At 40.5% G+C, this 13,450-nt stretch overlaps 1 protein-coding gene across 1 annotated transcript in view; it reads left to right on the forward strand.

Annotated features, from left to right (window-relative positions):
- The window catches only part of LOC145401734 (uncharacterized), a 52,752-nt gene that overhangs the window by 13,613 nt on the left and 25,689 nt on the right, over positions 1 to 13,450 (forward strand). Inside the window, 4 exon segments of the mRNA XM_080273915.1 lie at positions 4,493 to 4,525; positions 9,561 to 9,687; positions 10,575 to 10,722; positions 11,591 to 11,697. Coding sequence (XP_080130041.1) covers positions 4,493 to 4,525; positions 9,561 to 9,687; positions 10,575 to 10,722; positions 11,591 to 11,697 — 415 coding nt within the window.

Here is a 13,450-nt window from a genome sequence, read left to right on the forward strand (position 1 = left end):
AAATTGAATAAAAGGTTGAGGGAAGAAGACCATCCTGAATTGAAATAAAAGTTGAGGAAAGAAGACCATCCTAAATTTGGGAAAAAAGGAGCATCCTGAATTGAATAAAAAGTTGACGAAAGAAGACCATCGTAAATTGAATGAAATGTTGAGGGAAAAACACCATCCTGAATTAAATAAAAAGTTGAGGAAAGAAGACCATCCTAACTTGAATTAAAAGTTGAGGAAAGAATACCATCCTGAATTGAATAAAAAGTTGAGGAAAGAAGACCATCCTAACTTGAATTAAAAGTTGAGGAAAGAATACCATCCTAAATTCAGTTAAAAGTTGAGGGAAGAATACCATCCTAAATTCAGTTAAAAGTTGAGGAAAGAATACCATCCTAAATTCAGTTAAAAGTTGAGGAAAGAAAACCATCATAAATTGAATTAAAAGTTGAGGAAAAGGGGCATTCTTAAATCAAGTGTTGAGGAAAGAATACCATCCTAAATTGAATTATAAGTTGAGACCATCTTAAATTGAGAATCACCAGGTATAAGTAGTTTGCTGTAACCTAACAAAGATTCCTAACTCCACTCAGTTCAGTTGATGGCCAGGTGTAGTCAGATTGGAGCGTTGATTTAGCCTAAACTTTGCCCAGATTTTTTCCCCAGTTTATTTCACATTCCTTGATGGCAGAAAAAAATAATGCTGTGCCTCTACATCCCATCATTAGCTCTTCTTGATAACTAGCTTGAAGTTCAGTCAAGGATGAAATGGAGGGATGGAGTGGAGAGGTTTATGATAAGAGGGGGGTGTGTGAACTGGGAGCAGGGCAGTGAAATGGTGGGGGACAGGGCGACATGGAGGTGATTTGTTTGTGGCCACCCCTTACGGGATTACGGCGTCTGGCAATAGATAGATAGACAGATAGATGGAAGTTTTAGTCGTAATCTGCTGCTGCAGGCCAGCATTCAAGATGGAGAGGTGGCAATTTTAGGCCATGTTTAAGTAGAGACATCGATAGAGATAAAATAGAGAGCAATTGATAGATAGATAGAGAGAGAGAGAGAGAGAGAGAGAGAGAGATAAAATAGATATAGATAAAATAGAGAACAATAGATAGAGATAAAATAGAGAGATATAGATATAGATAAAATAGAGAGCAATAGATAGAGATAAAATAGACAGATGTAGATATAGATAAATTAGAGAGCAATAGATAGAGAGAGATATAGATAGAGATGAAATTGAGATATTGATATAGATAAAATAGCAATAGATTGAGAAAGTTAAGAGATTAAATAGTGAGCAATAGATAGAGAGAGAGAGAGAGTTAGTTTAAGTAAAATGTGTATAGTTTCTCTTCATCTGATGGAACTGGGTGGCTCTCACAATTTGAATACTAAGTCATGGTTGTGTGAAATTTATTGAACCATAGTTATGATGTAGGAATGAATCTCCTTGGTTGCTAGTCAGATTTATCCTCCAATCTGACTACATCTGACCATCAAGTGAGCTGAAAAGGGTTACAGATCTTTGTCAGTTAAGATAGTTCCTCCCTGACCACTGTGACTGTGTGTGTAGTGTTGGTAGTGGTGGTGGTGTCATATTTACACACACACACACACACACACACACACATACACACACACAGATACACACACACACACACACACACACACACAAAGATGATTTTTTTTTTCCAATAAGCACATATAACAGAAAATTATTTTTAAAAAAATTTACTAAGTCCACTTTTAAGGATTGTTTTATTAATACATTAACTTTCTAAGCAAGGAATTTGAAGCATGTTAGGTAAGTTTCACTAAATTTTCTTCTTACATAGCAGTTTTTGACAACCTTCCTCTATACATATTAGTTTTTGAGTCTCATTATTTTTTTTATTTATTGTTTTTAACATACCTCTGCACCACAGGAAAGTGCATCATAGCTACGGTCATCTCACCAAAAAAAAATTCTGATTACGATGCCAGTCACTTTTTCAGTTGTCTCTGCCGGTTGATCATTATTGTTTTTTACACCTGGGATATTTGGCAAAGGAGTGTCTTTATACTCTTTTCACTCTAAATTGGCCTAAAATTGCCATCTTTCTATCTTGAATGCTGAATTTCAACAGTAAATTGGCACTGGAATATAATGCTAGTCACAAGGAAGTGGTATGGAAGGGACCTAGAGTCACTGTCCTTCTCTGCCACTGAGCTTTTTGTAATAGCCTCCAAAAACAATCATCTAGGCCAAGTTAGAGTAAAAATGGTATAGGCCAATCACCTTAGTTAGTCAGCTTCCTTCCAGTATGATTCTAGCCTCATAGTATTCTAGATTCTCGTTAGATAGATTGCCATGATTCTAGCCTCACAGTATTCTTGTTTTTCATTACAGTATTCATCAGTTAGATTGCCATGATCCCCGTCTCATAGGATTCAAGATATTCATTTTTTCCCATCTTGACATTCCAGCTTCTAAGTATTTCACTGTAGCCATTCCATATTACCCTCATTGAAGTGCAGGGACCAAGAACAAAGTCACCATTACCCATTATCTATTACTGTTAATTGGAGGGTAGATGACCAGCCCACACCCCTGATGGCATTATATTGGTGTAAAACGTCCATTGCCACCATGTGTTGTGGTACTCCAGGAGAGTGGAAAACAGCTGAGGCCAAGACACACACACACACTAATATACAGCCATAAGTAAATATTTGCTGACACTTCTCTGCTGGCAGTGGCAATGGAAGTTGTGTGTGTGAATTATGTGATAGTGATATGAAACACAACCAAAGCCTATGAGAAGGAAGGGTACTCTGTTGTTTAAGGAGGAATTGGATATATGGAAGCTGAATGATAGTGATAACTCAACAAAATAGTATGAGAAGGAAGGAGAGTCTCTATTGTTTGGGGAGGCTTTGGATGTTTGAAAGGCAGGACATGATGCCAGGAGAGGATTGTCACTTAATTTTTGCTCATGACTGCTTATGGAAGACCCAAAATTTAATATACAGTATGGATTTAGGGTCCCTTGTGAGTAATTCAACTGGTACCATTCTTTTTTTTTGTAGATTACCCTGCTTACATTAAATAAATACCTGTGCATTTTAATTAAAAGTTGACTCTGCAGTGTTTGGCTATATTTTTCAGGTATCTGGTGGAGGGGCAAATTTATTTTAACCCTGTACCTGCTTACTCATTTTATTTACCATGATTCTTTTATGTAATTGCTTTGTAATTCTGTCTCAGTCTTTCACCTATATCCTTGAAACTGAGAGGGCAAAGGTGTAGGCAAACTGAGAGGGCAGAGGTGTAGGCAAACTGAGAGGGCAGAGGTGTAGGCAAACTGAGAGGGCAGAGGTGTAGGCAAACTGAGAGGGCTGTGGTGTAGGGAGACTGAGAGGGCAGAGGTATAGGCAGACTGAGAGGGCAGAGGTGTAGGCTGGCCCCACTTTCAGACAGTTGTATGAGGAATGATTGTGAATATTGGTAAAGATCAGCCTGGTGCCTTGCTGTAAAGTGGTGTCATTTAGGAGATAGAGACGCCTGACACATTTTATTCTGATTACGACGCACCATGCACTAGCTATGGTTGGCCTGATGCTGCGTTATGAGATGCTAAAGATAAACGGGGCATCTTTGGTTCCTGGCTCTACAAGTATCTCACAACACCCTCCCTGACCTCAAAAAGGAGGATGGTGGAGTGCAGGAAAGAGCAACTTTGGACTGCATTTCTTTGAGTCCACGCTTTGATGAGTTCAAGCCACAACAACAACAGTGCTAACATAGTGAAGTTAAACACACTTAACCCTAGTCATTGGTTCATACATGTTGGTCAGAAGTTAGGGGTTTGCCTACACCTTATGCATTTGGTTTTGACTCTTCAGTGCAATGACACTTCTTGGCTGATTCCAAATTATTTTATTCAACATTGGAGAGACTATTTGTTCAAAATTAGATGGGGTTTTGTGTATAACCTTCATTAATCCTTTTGCTGCCTGGGAACTCTCTTAAGCGAATAAAATAATGTGATGATACAGTAGTATGAATAAATAGCAAAGAGGTGTCATTGTATTCAAGCAGTTAAGTTTACAGCCTTACCTTTTAAGCCCTTTAATCTGATATCATAATTTATTTGTGCTACAACAAGATGATTAAATACTCAGCATAGGAGAGACATACAGTAGTGAAGGGAGTGAAAGAGTTTGTTCATAGCCACTTCACCATCAGCTTTCTCTGCTAAGCTGAATAAAATAGTCTGGTGGCAGCAAGAATAAATAATTTGGCATTACACTGAAGGGTCTAGAAATTGGCTTTTGTTTCGTAACCCCTCTTCATTCTGAACACCACAGGCAACAAAGACTGGAATAGTTTTAAGCTTGTATTTTCTTGTATTTTTAAGCTTTTGTCCCTCCATATTTATAAGCTTGTATCTCCTTCATTGTTTTGGTGGCTTTTGTTTATGCTTGAAGGTAATTCCGCTTCCCATTCACCCCACAGACCAACCCAGCAGTAAAGTCTGCCGTTAAAACCGTAAGTAGATCGCACATGTACTAACATACTAACCTACTAACAAGGGGGAGTATGCTTATAGACATATGAGGCTCCTTGATACCTCTTGCTAATTAATTTTACAGGTTTTGCATAGTATACCTTAAGCTGTTCATGTATAGGGATGCTTTCTAGGGTATTCCATAAAGACAAAGATTCCATAACAGACTAATAAAGGTGAAGGGATTTAAAGTGTACACCTACTAAGGAATATTTGTTACCTCTGGGTGTAGTGAACCCTGGCATGATTTGTAAAAGTGAAAGTGTGTTCATTTGGTACTGATCATATTTCAGAAGCCTTGGTCCATGTGTCGTATTTTGTTACACCATGAGGGTATCGAATATTTTTTTTCAGTGGTTGTACTTTCGTAAGACACAGTTCAGGTTTTGGACTTTTCAATTTACACACAGTTTTCGCTATATATACATTATTCGCGTTGCTCAAGGAGGCTTCCTAACATGTCTTCCTTAGCAATTTATTTTTGGATGTGGCAGGTTAACATCCTTTTGTGCACTGTTTATGCAGAGTATGGCCATAGTAGAAGGATTCTTATAATACAGAAGAGATCAGCACAGTGTGGACCCAAATCAAATCACTTAGGAAAAGGTGTCAGGGAACTTCCATATCCAACGAGAGTACAGGCCACAGTCCTCATAATTCAGAGCGTATATACTGTAGACTTCAACCCTTGTTAATTTTGCCTTAATACAGCTTCAGAATATGATGCAAAAACTATCACAATGCCTGTTAGATATGCTGATTAACAAAAAAAATAATAGAGCTGCCCTGAGATTTTTTTTTTTTTTTTTTAAATCTGCACAGCTTTATTCAACAGAGGAGGAGTTGTAGTAGTGAGAGGTTTTATTAAGACTACCTATCACTACAGTTATATAGTATTGTGTGGAGATAGCAAGGAATACAAAAAAGAAAATGTTACTGTTTTGAAGGGTTTATGTGGAGAAATATTAGTTAAAGAACATACTGGAGAATGTTAATGTTCTGCATGCATAATAAACTTGTAAAGAAGAGGCAGTTGGGAACCATCATAGCCATTAGTGTACTGTATGTATCTGGGACTTTGCACTCTTCTGATTCGTGTCTCAAAGGAGGTTATAGCCCTGACTTATAATGATGACTGACTAAATGAACAAGGTTAATCCAGCGCTGTATTTATCATGGATCAGTTGTCTTATTTGTATTTAAACCCATTGAATCTGGGGGTGTCTTTTTTCTGTTTATTATTACCTTATGGTTGTATTCACCTCAAGATACACCTTTCATATTGGAGAGAGTTAGAGATAGATTTAATAAACATGTTCTATTTGGGAGGCATTTCCTGTGGTGAACTAAATGGTCTGTGAATTAAAAAGACATTGCCCAGATTCAGAGGGTCAGTATATAATGTATTTATTTCACCATCAAGTTTATCAGTTTCAAGTCTAGAATCAATGTTCAGGGATTCTCTCAGGTCTGGAATCGTAGCAAATAAGAATCACAAAAAGCTTTTATTCACAGTAAGTGCTCAGTGTCCTCTTGACCATTCCTGATACATAAATCCATACGAGAAATCCTAGCAACATCTTGGCCCAGAAAAAAAAAGGAAGAAAAAAGATAAAGGAAAAGAAAAAAGAAAGAAAAAATGCATACAGTATTATCTATTTTTCTCCACGATTCCGGACTTGAAGGAACATCGTAGACAATATGTTGGTTTTAGTAGCATACATTTTAGTAGTAGATGGATGCATGTTATTGGTGACTGATTCTCTTTGTTTGTTTTATGTTGACGAGGAAAGATTTGGTACGCTGAGGTGAGACAGCACGTGATCTCTCCACTTGTATGTACAGTAGTGATAGTGATACAGTCATGCATAAAACTTCACCTAATTTTCCACTGCATCTGTTTCTCACTTGCAGCATGTCATTTACTCTTTCTTGAATGCATTGTATAAGAGAGCATTATGTGTGGCAGGGAAACACACCAAGCCTTTCCCATTTTAGGGATATTAGCCAGCAGAGGAGAGTGCAAAGTAGGAGAGGTGAAATAGTGGGCAGAGAAACATACCAAGCCTCTCCCATATCAGGAATATTAGCCAGCAGAGGAAAGTGAGGTGTAGAAGAGGTGAAATATTAGGCAGAAGAGCATGACAGGCCTCTTCCATATCAGGAATCTTAGCCAGCAGAAGAGGAGAAATATTAGGCAAAGAAACATACCAAGCCTCTCTCAGCTTCGACATATTTGCCAGCAGAGGAAAGGGAGAAGTAAAAGAGGTGAAATATTAGGCAGAGAAACATACCAACCCTCTCTCAGCTTCAACATACTAGCCAGCAGAGGAAAGGGAGAAATAAAAGAGGTGAAATATTAGGCAGAGAAACATACCAAGCCTCTCCCATATTAGTAATATTAGCCAGCAGTGGAAAGTGAGAAGTAAAATAGGTGAAATATTAGGCAGAGAAACATACCAAGTCTCTCCCGTATAAGAAATATTAGCCAGCAGAGGAATGTGAGAAGCAGAGTAGGTGAAATATTAACTAAGCCTCTTATTTTAGGATATTAGTCAGCAGAGAAAAGTGACAAGTAGGGGACATGAAATATGAGGCAGGGAAACTTACCAAGTCTCTCATAAGTCAGGAATATAAGCCAGCAGAGGAAAGTTAGATGTAGAAGAGATGAAATATTAGGCAGAGAAATATACCAAGTCCCTCAGCTTATGAGTATTAGCCAGCAGAGGAAAGTGAGAAGTAAAAAAGGTGCAATACATAACAGGCCTCTCAGGTTAGGAATATTAGCCATCATAGGAAAGAAAAAGTGGAAGAGGTGAAATATTTGCCAAGCCTCTGTCAGCTCAACAGCACAGTAGTAGGCATCAGAGGACAGTGAGAAGCAGAAGAGGTGAAGCATCTGGTGAATTTTTTTTTCATGACTGTTGCTCTGGCTTTTTTTAATTGCTAACCTTTCAGTAAATGTTGATTGCCTTCCAGAAGTGCAGTAATTTCATACTAATTCATTGTTATTATTATTATTATTATTTTGCTCGATTTTGATGTTATTGGTTGACATTTGTGAGAATGACATTTTCCATTTGTTTGAATTAGCAACATAGAATTGAACCTATGTTGATATAGCCCTCAAAATTAGCCCCAAAAGAGCCTCATAGTTTTTCACATTACTCATGACACTGTGCATAAAAGACATCATCATACTGAAGGAATTGAGAGAGGTTTACCCAGCTGAAGAAGGTTGTGAAGTGGAAGAAAGAGTGACATAGGAGGCTTTGTAGCAGTGTGCTGAATAAGTTGCTGAGGGTGAGGTGTTAGGTAATCCCCACAAGAGGTTCAAAAGAGGGCATCATATGTAGTAGTAGTAGTGGTAGTAGTAATAGTAGTAGTAGTTGTTTTTGTTGTTGATGTTGTAGTAATAGTTGTAGTTATTTTTAGCAAGAACCCAGTGGACTGCATGCTAAAATTGCTTCTTTCCTGCAGTCCACCATCTTCCTTTAGGGGGATAGGGAGGAAGTTGAAGGGTGTTTGTATAACCAGGCAGTGAAGCAACTCTGTTATATCAGTGCCACCCCATGAAGGACTCACTCTCTAGCACAGAAGGAGTAAATAGAAGCTACATCTGTCAGTATTATCTATCAATTTTCCTACGTTTTTCTGTGTTATTGAAGGACACAGCGGTAAGGTTGAAAAGGCTATGAATTTTGCTTGCTGTGTGATCTTTATGTACATTTTTGTTTGATTGGTACATTAAACTGCTTGCTTTGTGTTGTTTTTGTGATGTACTTGTTTTTAAATATTACAAGTTGAAGTAAACTGTAATTTAGAATATAAGATGTGTATATATGTAGTGTTTAATTATTCTCTGTCTCTCTCTCTCATTCTTTTTCTTTCTTCTCATACCTGTCTATATATCCCAGTCTAAATTAACCTAACCTTACCTTTCCTTACCTATGCCTTACCTTTACCTTACCTCACCTCACCTCACCTTACATTACCTTACTTAATATAATCTGATACAACTTACCTTATAACTAAGCACACTTTAACATAACATACTGGTAATAAAAAGTATAATGTAATCTGTCCCAGCATAGACTAGCATAACACACCATACCACAACATAAAGATAACCTCCTTCTGATAGTCTCAGTAAATATAGTTACCGAACCTAACCTAATCCAAATCTATCTATCTATCTATTGCCAGATGCCTTAATCCCATAAGGGGTGGCCACAAACAAATTGCCTCCATGTCGCCCTGTCCCCCACCATTTCACTGCCCTGCTCCCAGCTCACACCCCCCTCTCTCATATACCTCTCCACTCCATCCCTCCATCTCATCCTTGGCCCTCCCCTCCCTCTGTCCCCCTCCACCTCACATACACTCTCCTTGTCAGTCTCTCACTCTCCATCCTCTCTTCATGGCCAAACCACCTCAATGTGTTTCTCCTAACACTTCCTATCACATCTACATCCACACGACAACGCTCCTTCACATCCTCATTTGTCAGTCTGTCTCTCCCTGTGACTCCACAGGCTCCAGATCTATCATAAATTAATGTTCCTTTACTCACACAAATCTAACCTAACCTAATCCAACCTTTCCAACTTTAGTCTAACTTTCCACTTCATACCTGACCAAACCTAACCTAACTTCTCCAAACTATGCATAACTTTCCACATGAACTCAAGTGTAACTTGATCCATCCTGACCTAACTAACTCAGATTTTCCACTGCAACTCAAACCTACCCTAATCTAACTTAACCTGCCTACCTACCCAAATTACCTATGCAGACTTGACCCACCTTAACCTACCCTGTGCAAACTGATCCTAACTTTTCTTATCAGTTCAAACCTACCCTAATCTAACTTAACTTGCAAACCTACCTCAATTACCCATACAAACTTGACCCACCTCAACCTACCCTGTGCAGGCTGAGCCTAACTTTTCTCTTCAGCACAAACCTAACCTAACATAACCTACCTTAATCTGACCCAATCCAACCCCCCCCCAGGTAACTAAGGGTGGTAAGCAAGTGAAGGAACGAAGCCGTCAGACGTACAAGGATATCCGAGGCCGGCTGAAGGACCTGCAGCAGCCACCACCACGCCTGGAGAACAACACTGCCGCCTGGATTAACGGTTAGTGGCAGAGGGAAAGAGAAATGAAGTGTACATATAGTCAAAGAAATAGCTATCTATCCAATTCTGTCTGAAGAAAATTCACAGCTGGTGAAATACAGTGAAAACCCTATCCCTACTAGTGTGTGTTCAGATCATTTGATATTACTGCTGTTTGTTCATGGAAGAGTGGCTCAGTGAGTTAGAGCACTCAGCTCTGGCCGAAGGGTCGGAGGTTCGGGTCCATCCAAGGGTTGTTGGGAGACATCAGGAAGGGCATTCGGTCTTAAAGTGCTACACGTCCCAAACTTAAGTCCTCTACCCAGGGGCAATCCCTTAGCCCTTATCGAAAAAAGGGGACATGGCATAAAACTTTCGGGGGGGGGGGGGGGGGGGAACAATATAGTTTTGATGCTAGACAGCTGAATTTAAACCTGCTGTACTGCAGACTGCAGTATTGTATATATGCTTTCTCCTGCATTCTACCAGGATAGGTAGGGAGCTTGGATATATTTATAAATCTGCCATTGGAACTGCCTGCTTATGTTGATGCCTAAGTGAAGGCATTCCTATGCAGCACCATGCATATACAAGATGTCCTGGGGCTTGACATACTAACTACAGGACTGATATTAATTAAAAAATACAATAGCAGCTTGGGTCTAGTTGTCATCCATTACAGAGCAGCAATTGCTGATGACTTGATGGGTGAATTATGAGGAGAAACCATTATTGCCCATCAGGTTATCAGTAATTGTTGCTCTGTGATGACTGAGAATTGGAAGCATGTTGATAGTGTTTGTACATAAAGTCAGCACAAGAATAATCCCTTGATGTTAGCATATTAAGTCCTGGGGCATTCTGTATGTAAAATTGACTAACAAATCACCCTTACCCTGCAGGTGAAGGTGGACATCCAAAGCCCCGTTCGGCACCCTCCTCCCCGACCCTGTCCATCCGTCGCCGGCCCCGCACCACCTTTGACGGTCCACCAGGCTACTCCGCCCGCGCCACATACAAACGCCAGTCAACCCACAACGCCAGGGATGATCATAGGTATCGGTAAGTGGGGATCAGGTGGTTTGTTTTCATCGGAGGGACATAGGCCTCTCAAAATGTGAATTGGAAATCATGATAGCATAAAATTTGATGACCTGTAGGTATGATGTAGGAATGAGTCTCCTTGGTTATTAGGCAAATTTATTCTCCAATCAGACTACATTTGGCCGTCATCTAGCTGAAAAGAGGTTATGGTGAAAACAAACCAACTCCAGTGCACTCACACCAGGGCCAGATTCCTCCCTCCCCCAGTGGAGGGTCCTGATTTTTTTTGTTTTTTTCCGTTTTTGCCCACTACTGACAAGCATGCATTTAAAATATATAGTAATGATGCAGAAATATGCAGAATAATACAGAAATGCACTAGTGACACAAAACAGCACAAGAGTATTTGTTGTATGTACACTGGTTAAAGCATTGACATTGAATTCCGCTCTTGTTTCTGTCATCCCTTCCATCCCACCTTCCTCCTGCCACATCACCAGACTCTCTTTACTCTAGCTTGACTATATTTCCATCTGTCTGCTATGCATGCTGAGTTGTAACATTAACACCAGAATATTATAAAGGATGTAGTGCCATAGCATGATCTTTGCCTGCCACTGGGCTATGTGATATATGCCACAGAATGACAAAATTTGGGCCAAGGTAAGGTGAAAGAACTAAATGCAGATATTTAATGACACTTTTCTCTGCTTAACTCTAGAATATTATACTAGTCATGAAGAAGTGCTTTGGAATGGATGTCATAGTAGTCCTTTCTGCCACTAGGTTATGTGAAATATACTGTACTGTGAAGGGACAGAATTCTGTGCCAAGCTAAGGTAAAAGGTCTATATATAATCCTGCCTCTCTTGCATTGTAGGCCGCGTAAGTATGAGTTGATTGAGACTGGGACGGGAGGTGGCCTGATGTCCCCTGGCTCAACGGACAGTCTCAGTACTCCATCACCTCAGAGCATTGACCTAATGGGTGAGTACTTGTGGTGATGATGGTGGTGGTGGTGGTGGTATATAATGGTGATGATGATGATGGTCTATCTATCTATCTATCTATAGCCCGACGCCCTAATCCCGCAAAGGGTGGCCGCAGACAAAACGCCTCCAAGTCACTCTGTCACCCACCATTTGACTCCCCTCCCCCCAACTCACCCCCCCCTCCCTCATATACCTCTCAACTCCATCCCTCCACCTCATCCTCGGTCTACCCCTCCCTCTCCCTCCCTCCACCTCACCCACATACACCCTCTTAGTCAGTCTTTCACTCTCCATCCTCTCCACATGTCCAAACCACCTCAGTGTATTTCTCCTAATCTTTTCAACCACATCCACATCTACCCCACAACGTTCCTTCACTTCTTCATTCGTCAACCTGTCCCTCCATGTCACTCCACATGCTCCTCTCAAGTAACTCATTTCCACTGCTCTCACTCTTGACTTGTTCCCCTCTTGCAAGGTCCACGCCTCGCTTCCATACGTCAGGGTAGGGATCACAATACCATCATGCAGAGACTTCTTAACTTCCATACTCACTTCCCTATTTCTCATCACTGCTTTCAGCATGCCTACAACCTTCCTTCCCTGCTGTACCCTTTCACGCACTTCATCCCCCAAAGTTCCATCCTTACTCATCACACTACCCAAGTACTTGAATGCACTCACATTCTCCATATCCTCACCATCCAACCTCACTGCACACTCTGTGACTTCATTCCTCTCAAACACCATAACTTTACTTTTGTTTACATTAACTTTCAGCTTCCTCCTCCTACACACTGTCCCAAATTCATTCACCAAACCTTGCAACTCCCATTCATCTTCACTCAACAATACTGTATCATCAGCAAACAGCAACACCGGAAGCTTCCAAATCTCACCCTCATTCGTTAGGGCCACCCCCACATCCACTGCCCTACCTTGTACCTCCTTTACGACCCCATCCATATATATATTAAACAGCCATGGAGACATTACACACCCCTGTTTCAGTCCCACATTGAGATCAAAGAACTCACTCAGCTCACCATCCACTCGCACCGTAGCCCTAGCTCCCTCGTACATACTCTTCACAGCACTCAACAATTTCCCCTCCACTCCATATATTCTTAATACCTTCCACATACCTTTCCTATCTATTCTGTCATAAGCTTTCTCCAAGTCCATGAAGGCAGCGTACACTTTCCTTCCCTTCTCTAGATACTTCTCCACTAAACATCTTAGAACAAATATCTGATCTACACACCCTTTTCCCCATCCTAAATCCCCCTTGTTCTTCTCCAACTAGCTCCTCTGTCATATGCCTAACCCTATCAATGAGTATTCTACCATATATTTTACCAGTCACACTAAGAAGGCAAATACCCCTATGGTTACCACATACTTCTCTCTCCCCTTTTCCTTTGTACAGAGGAACAATTATACCCCCTTTTCAGTCCTCTGGAACCCTTCCCTCTTCCCAAGCCAATCTACACAACTTCCATATCCACTCCACAACAATCTCACCCCCATACCTAAGCATTTCACCACATACTCCATCAATTCCTGGGGCCTTTCCCAGCTTAATCTTCTTCATCGCTTCCACTACTTCCGACCTACTGATCTCTTCCTCCCTCCTCTCATCTCTTCTTCTCCCAGCCATTCCCCAACCACTTATACTCACACTGCTCTCACTCTCTACATTCAACAAATCCTCAAAGTGCTCCTTCCATCTCCTCAATTTCTCTCTC

This window comes from Coenobita brevimanus, chromosome 56 (assembly GCF_032717465.1).
Source record: "Coenobita brevimanus isolate Jiangsu-jjx chromosome 56, ASM3271746v2, whole genome shotgun sequence".
In the NCBI taxonomy this organism is placed as follows: domain Eukaryota; kingdom Metazoa; phylum Arthropoda; class Malacostraca; order Decapoda; family Coenobitidae; genus Coenobita; species Coenobita brevimanus.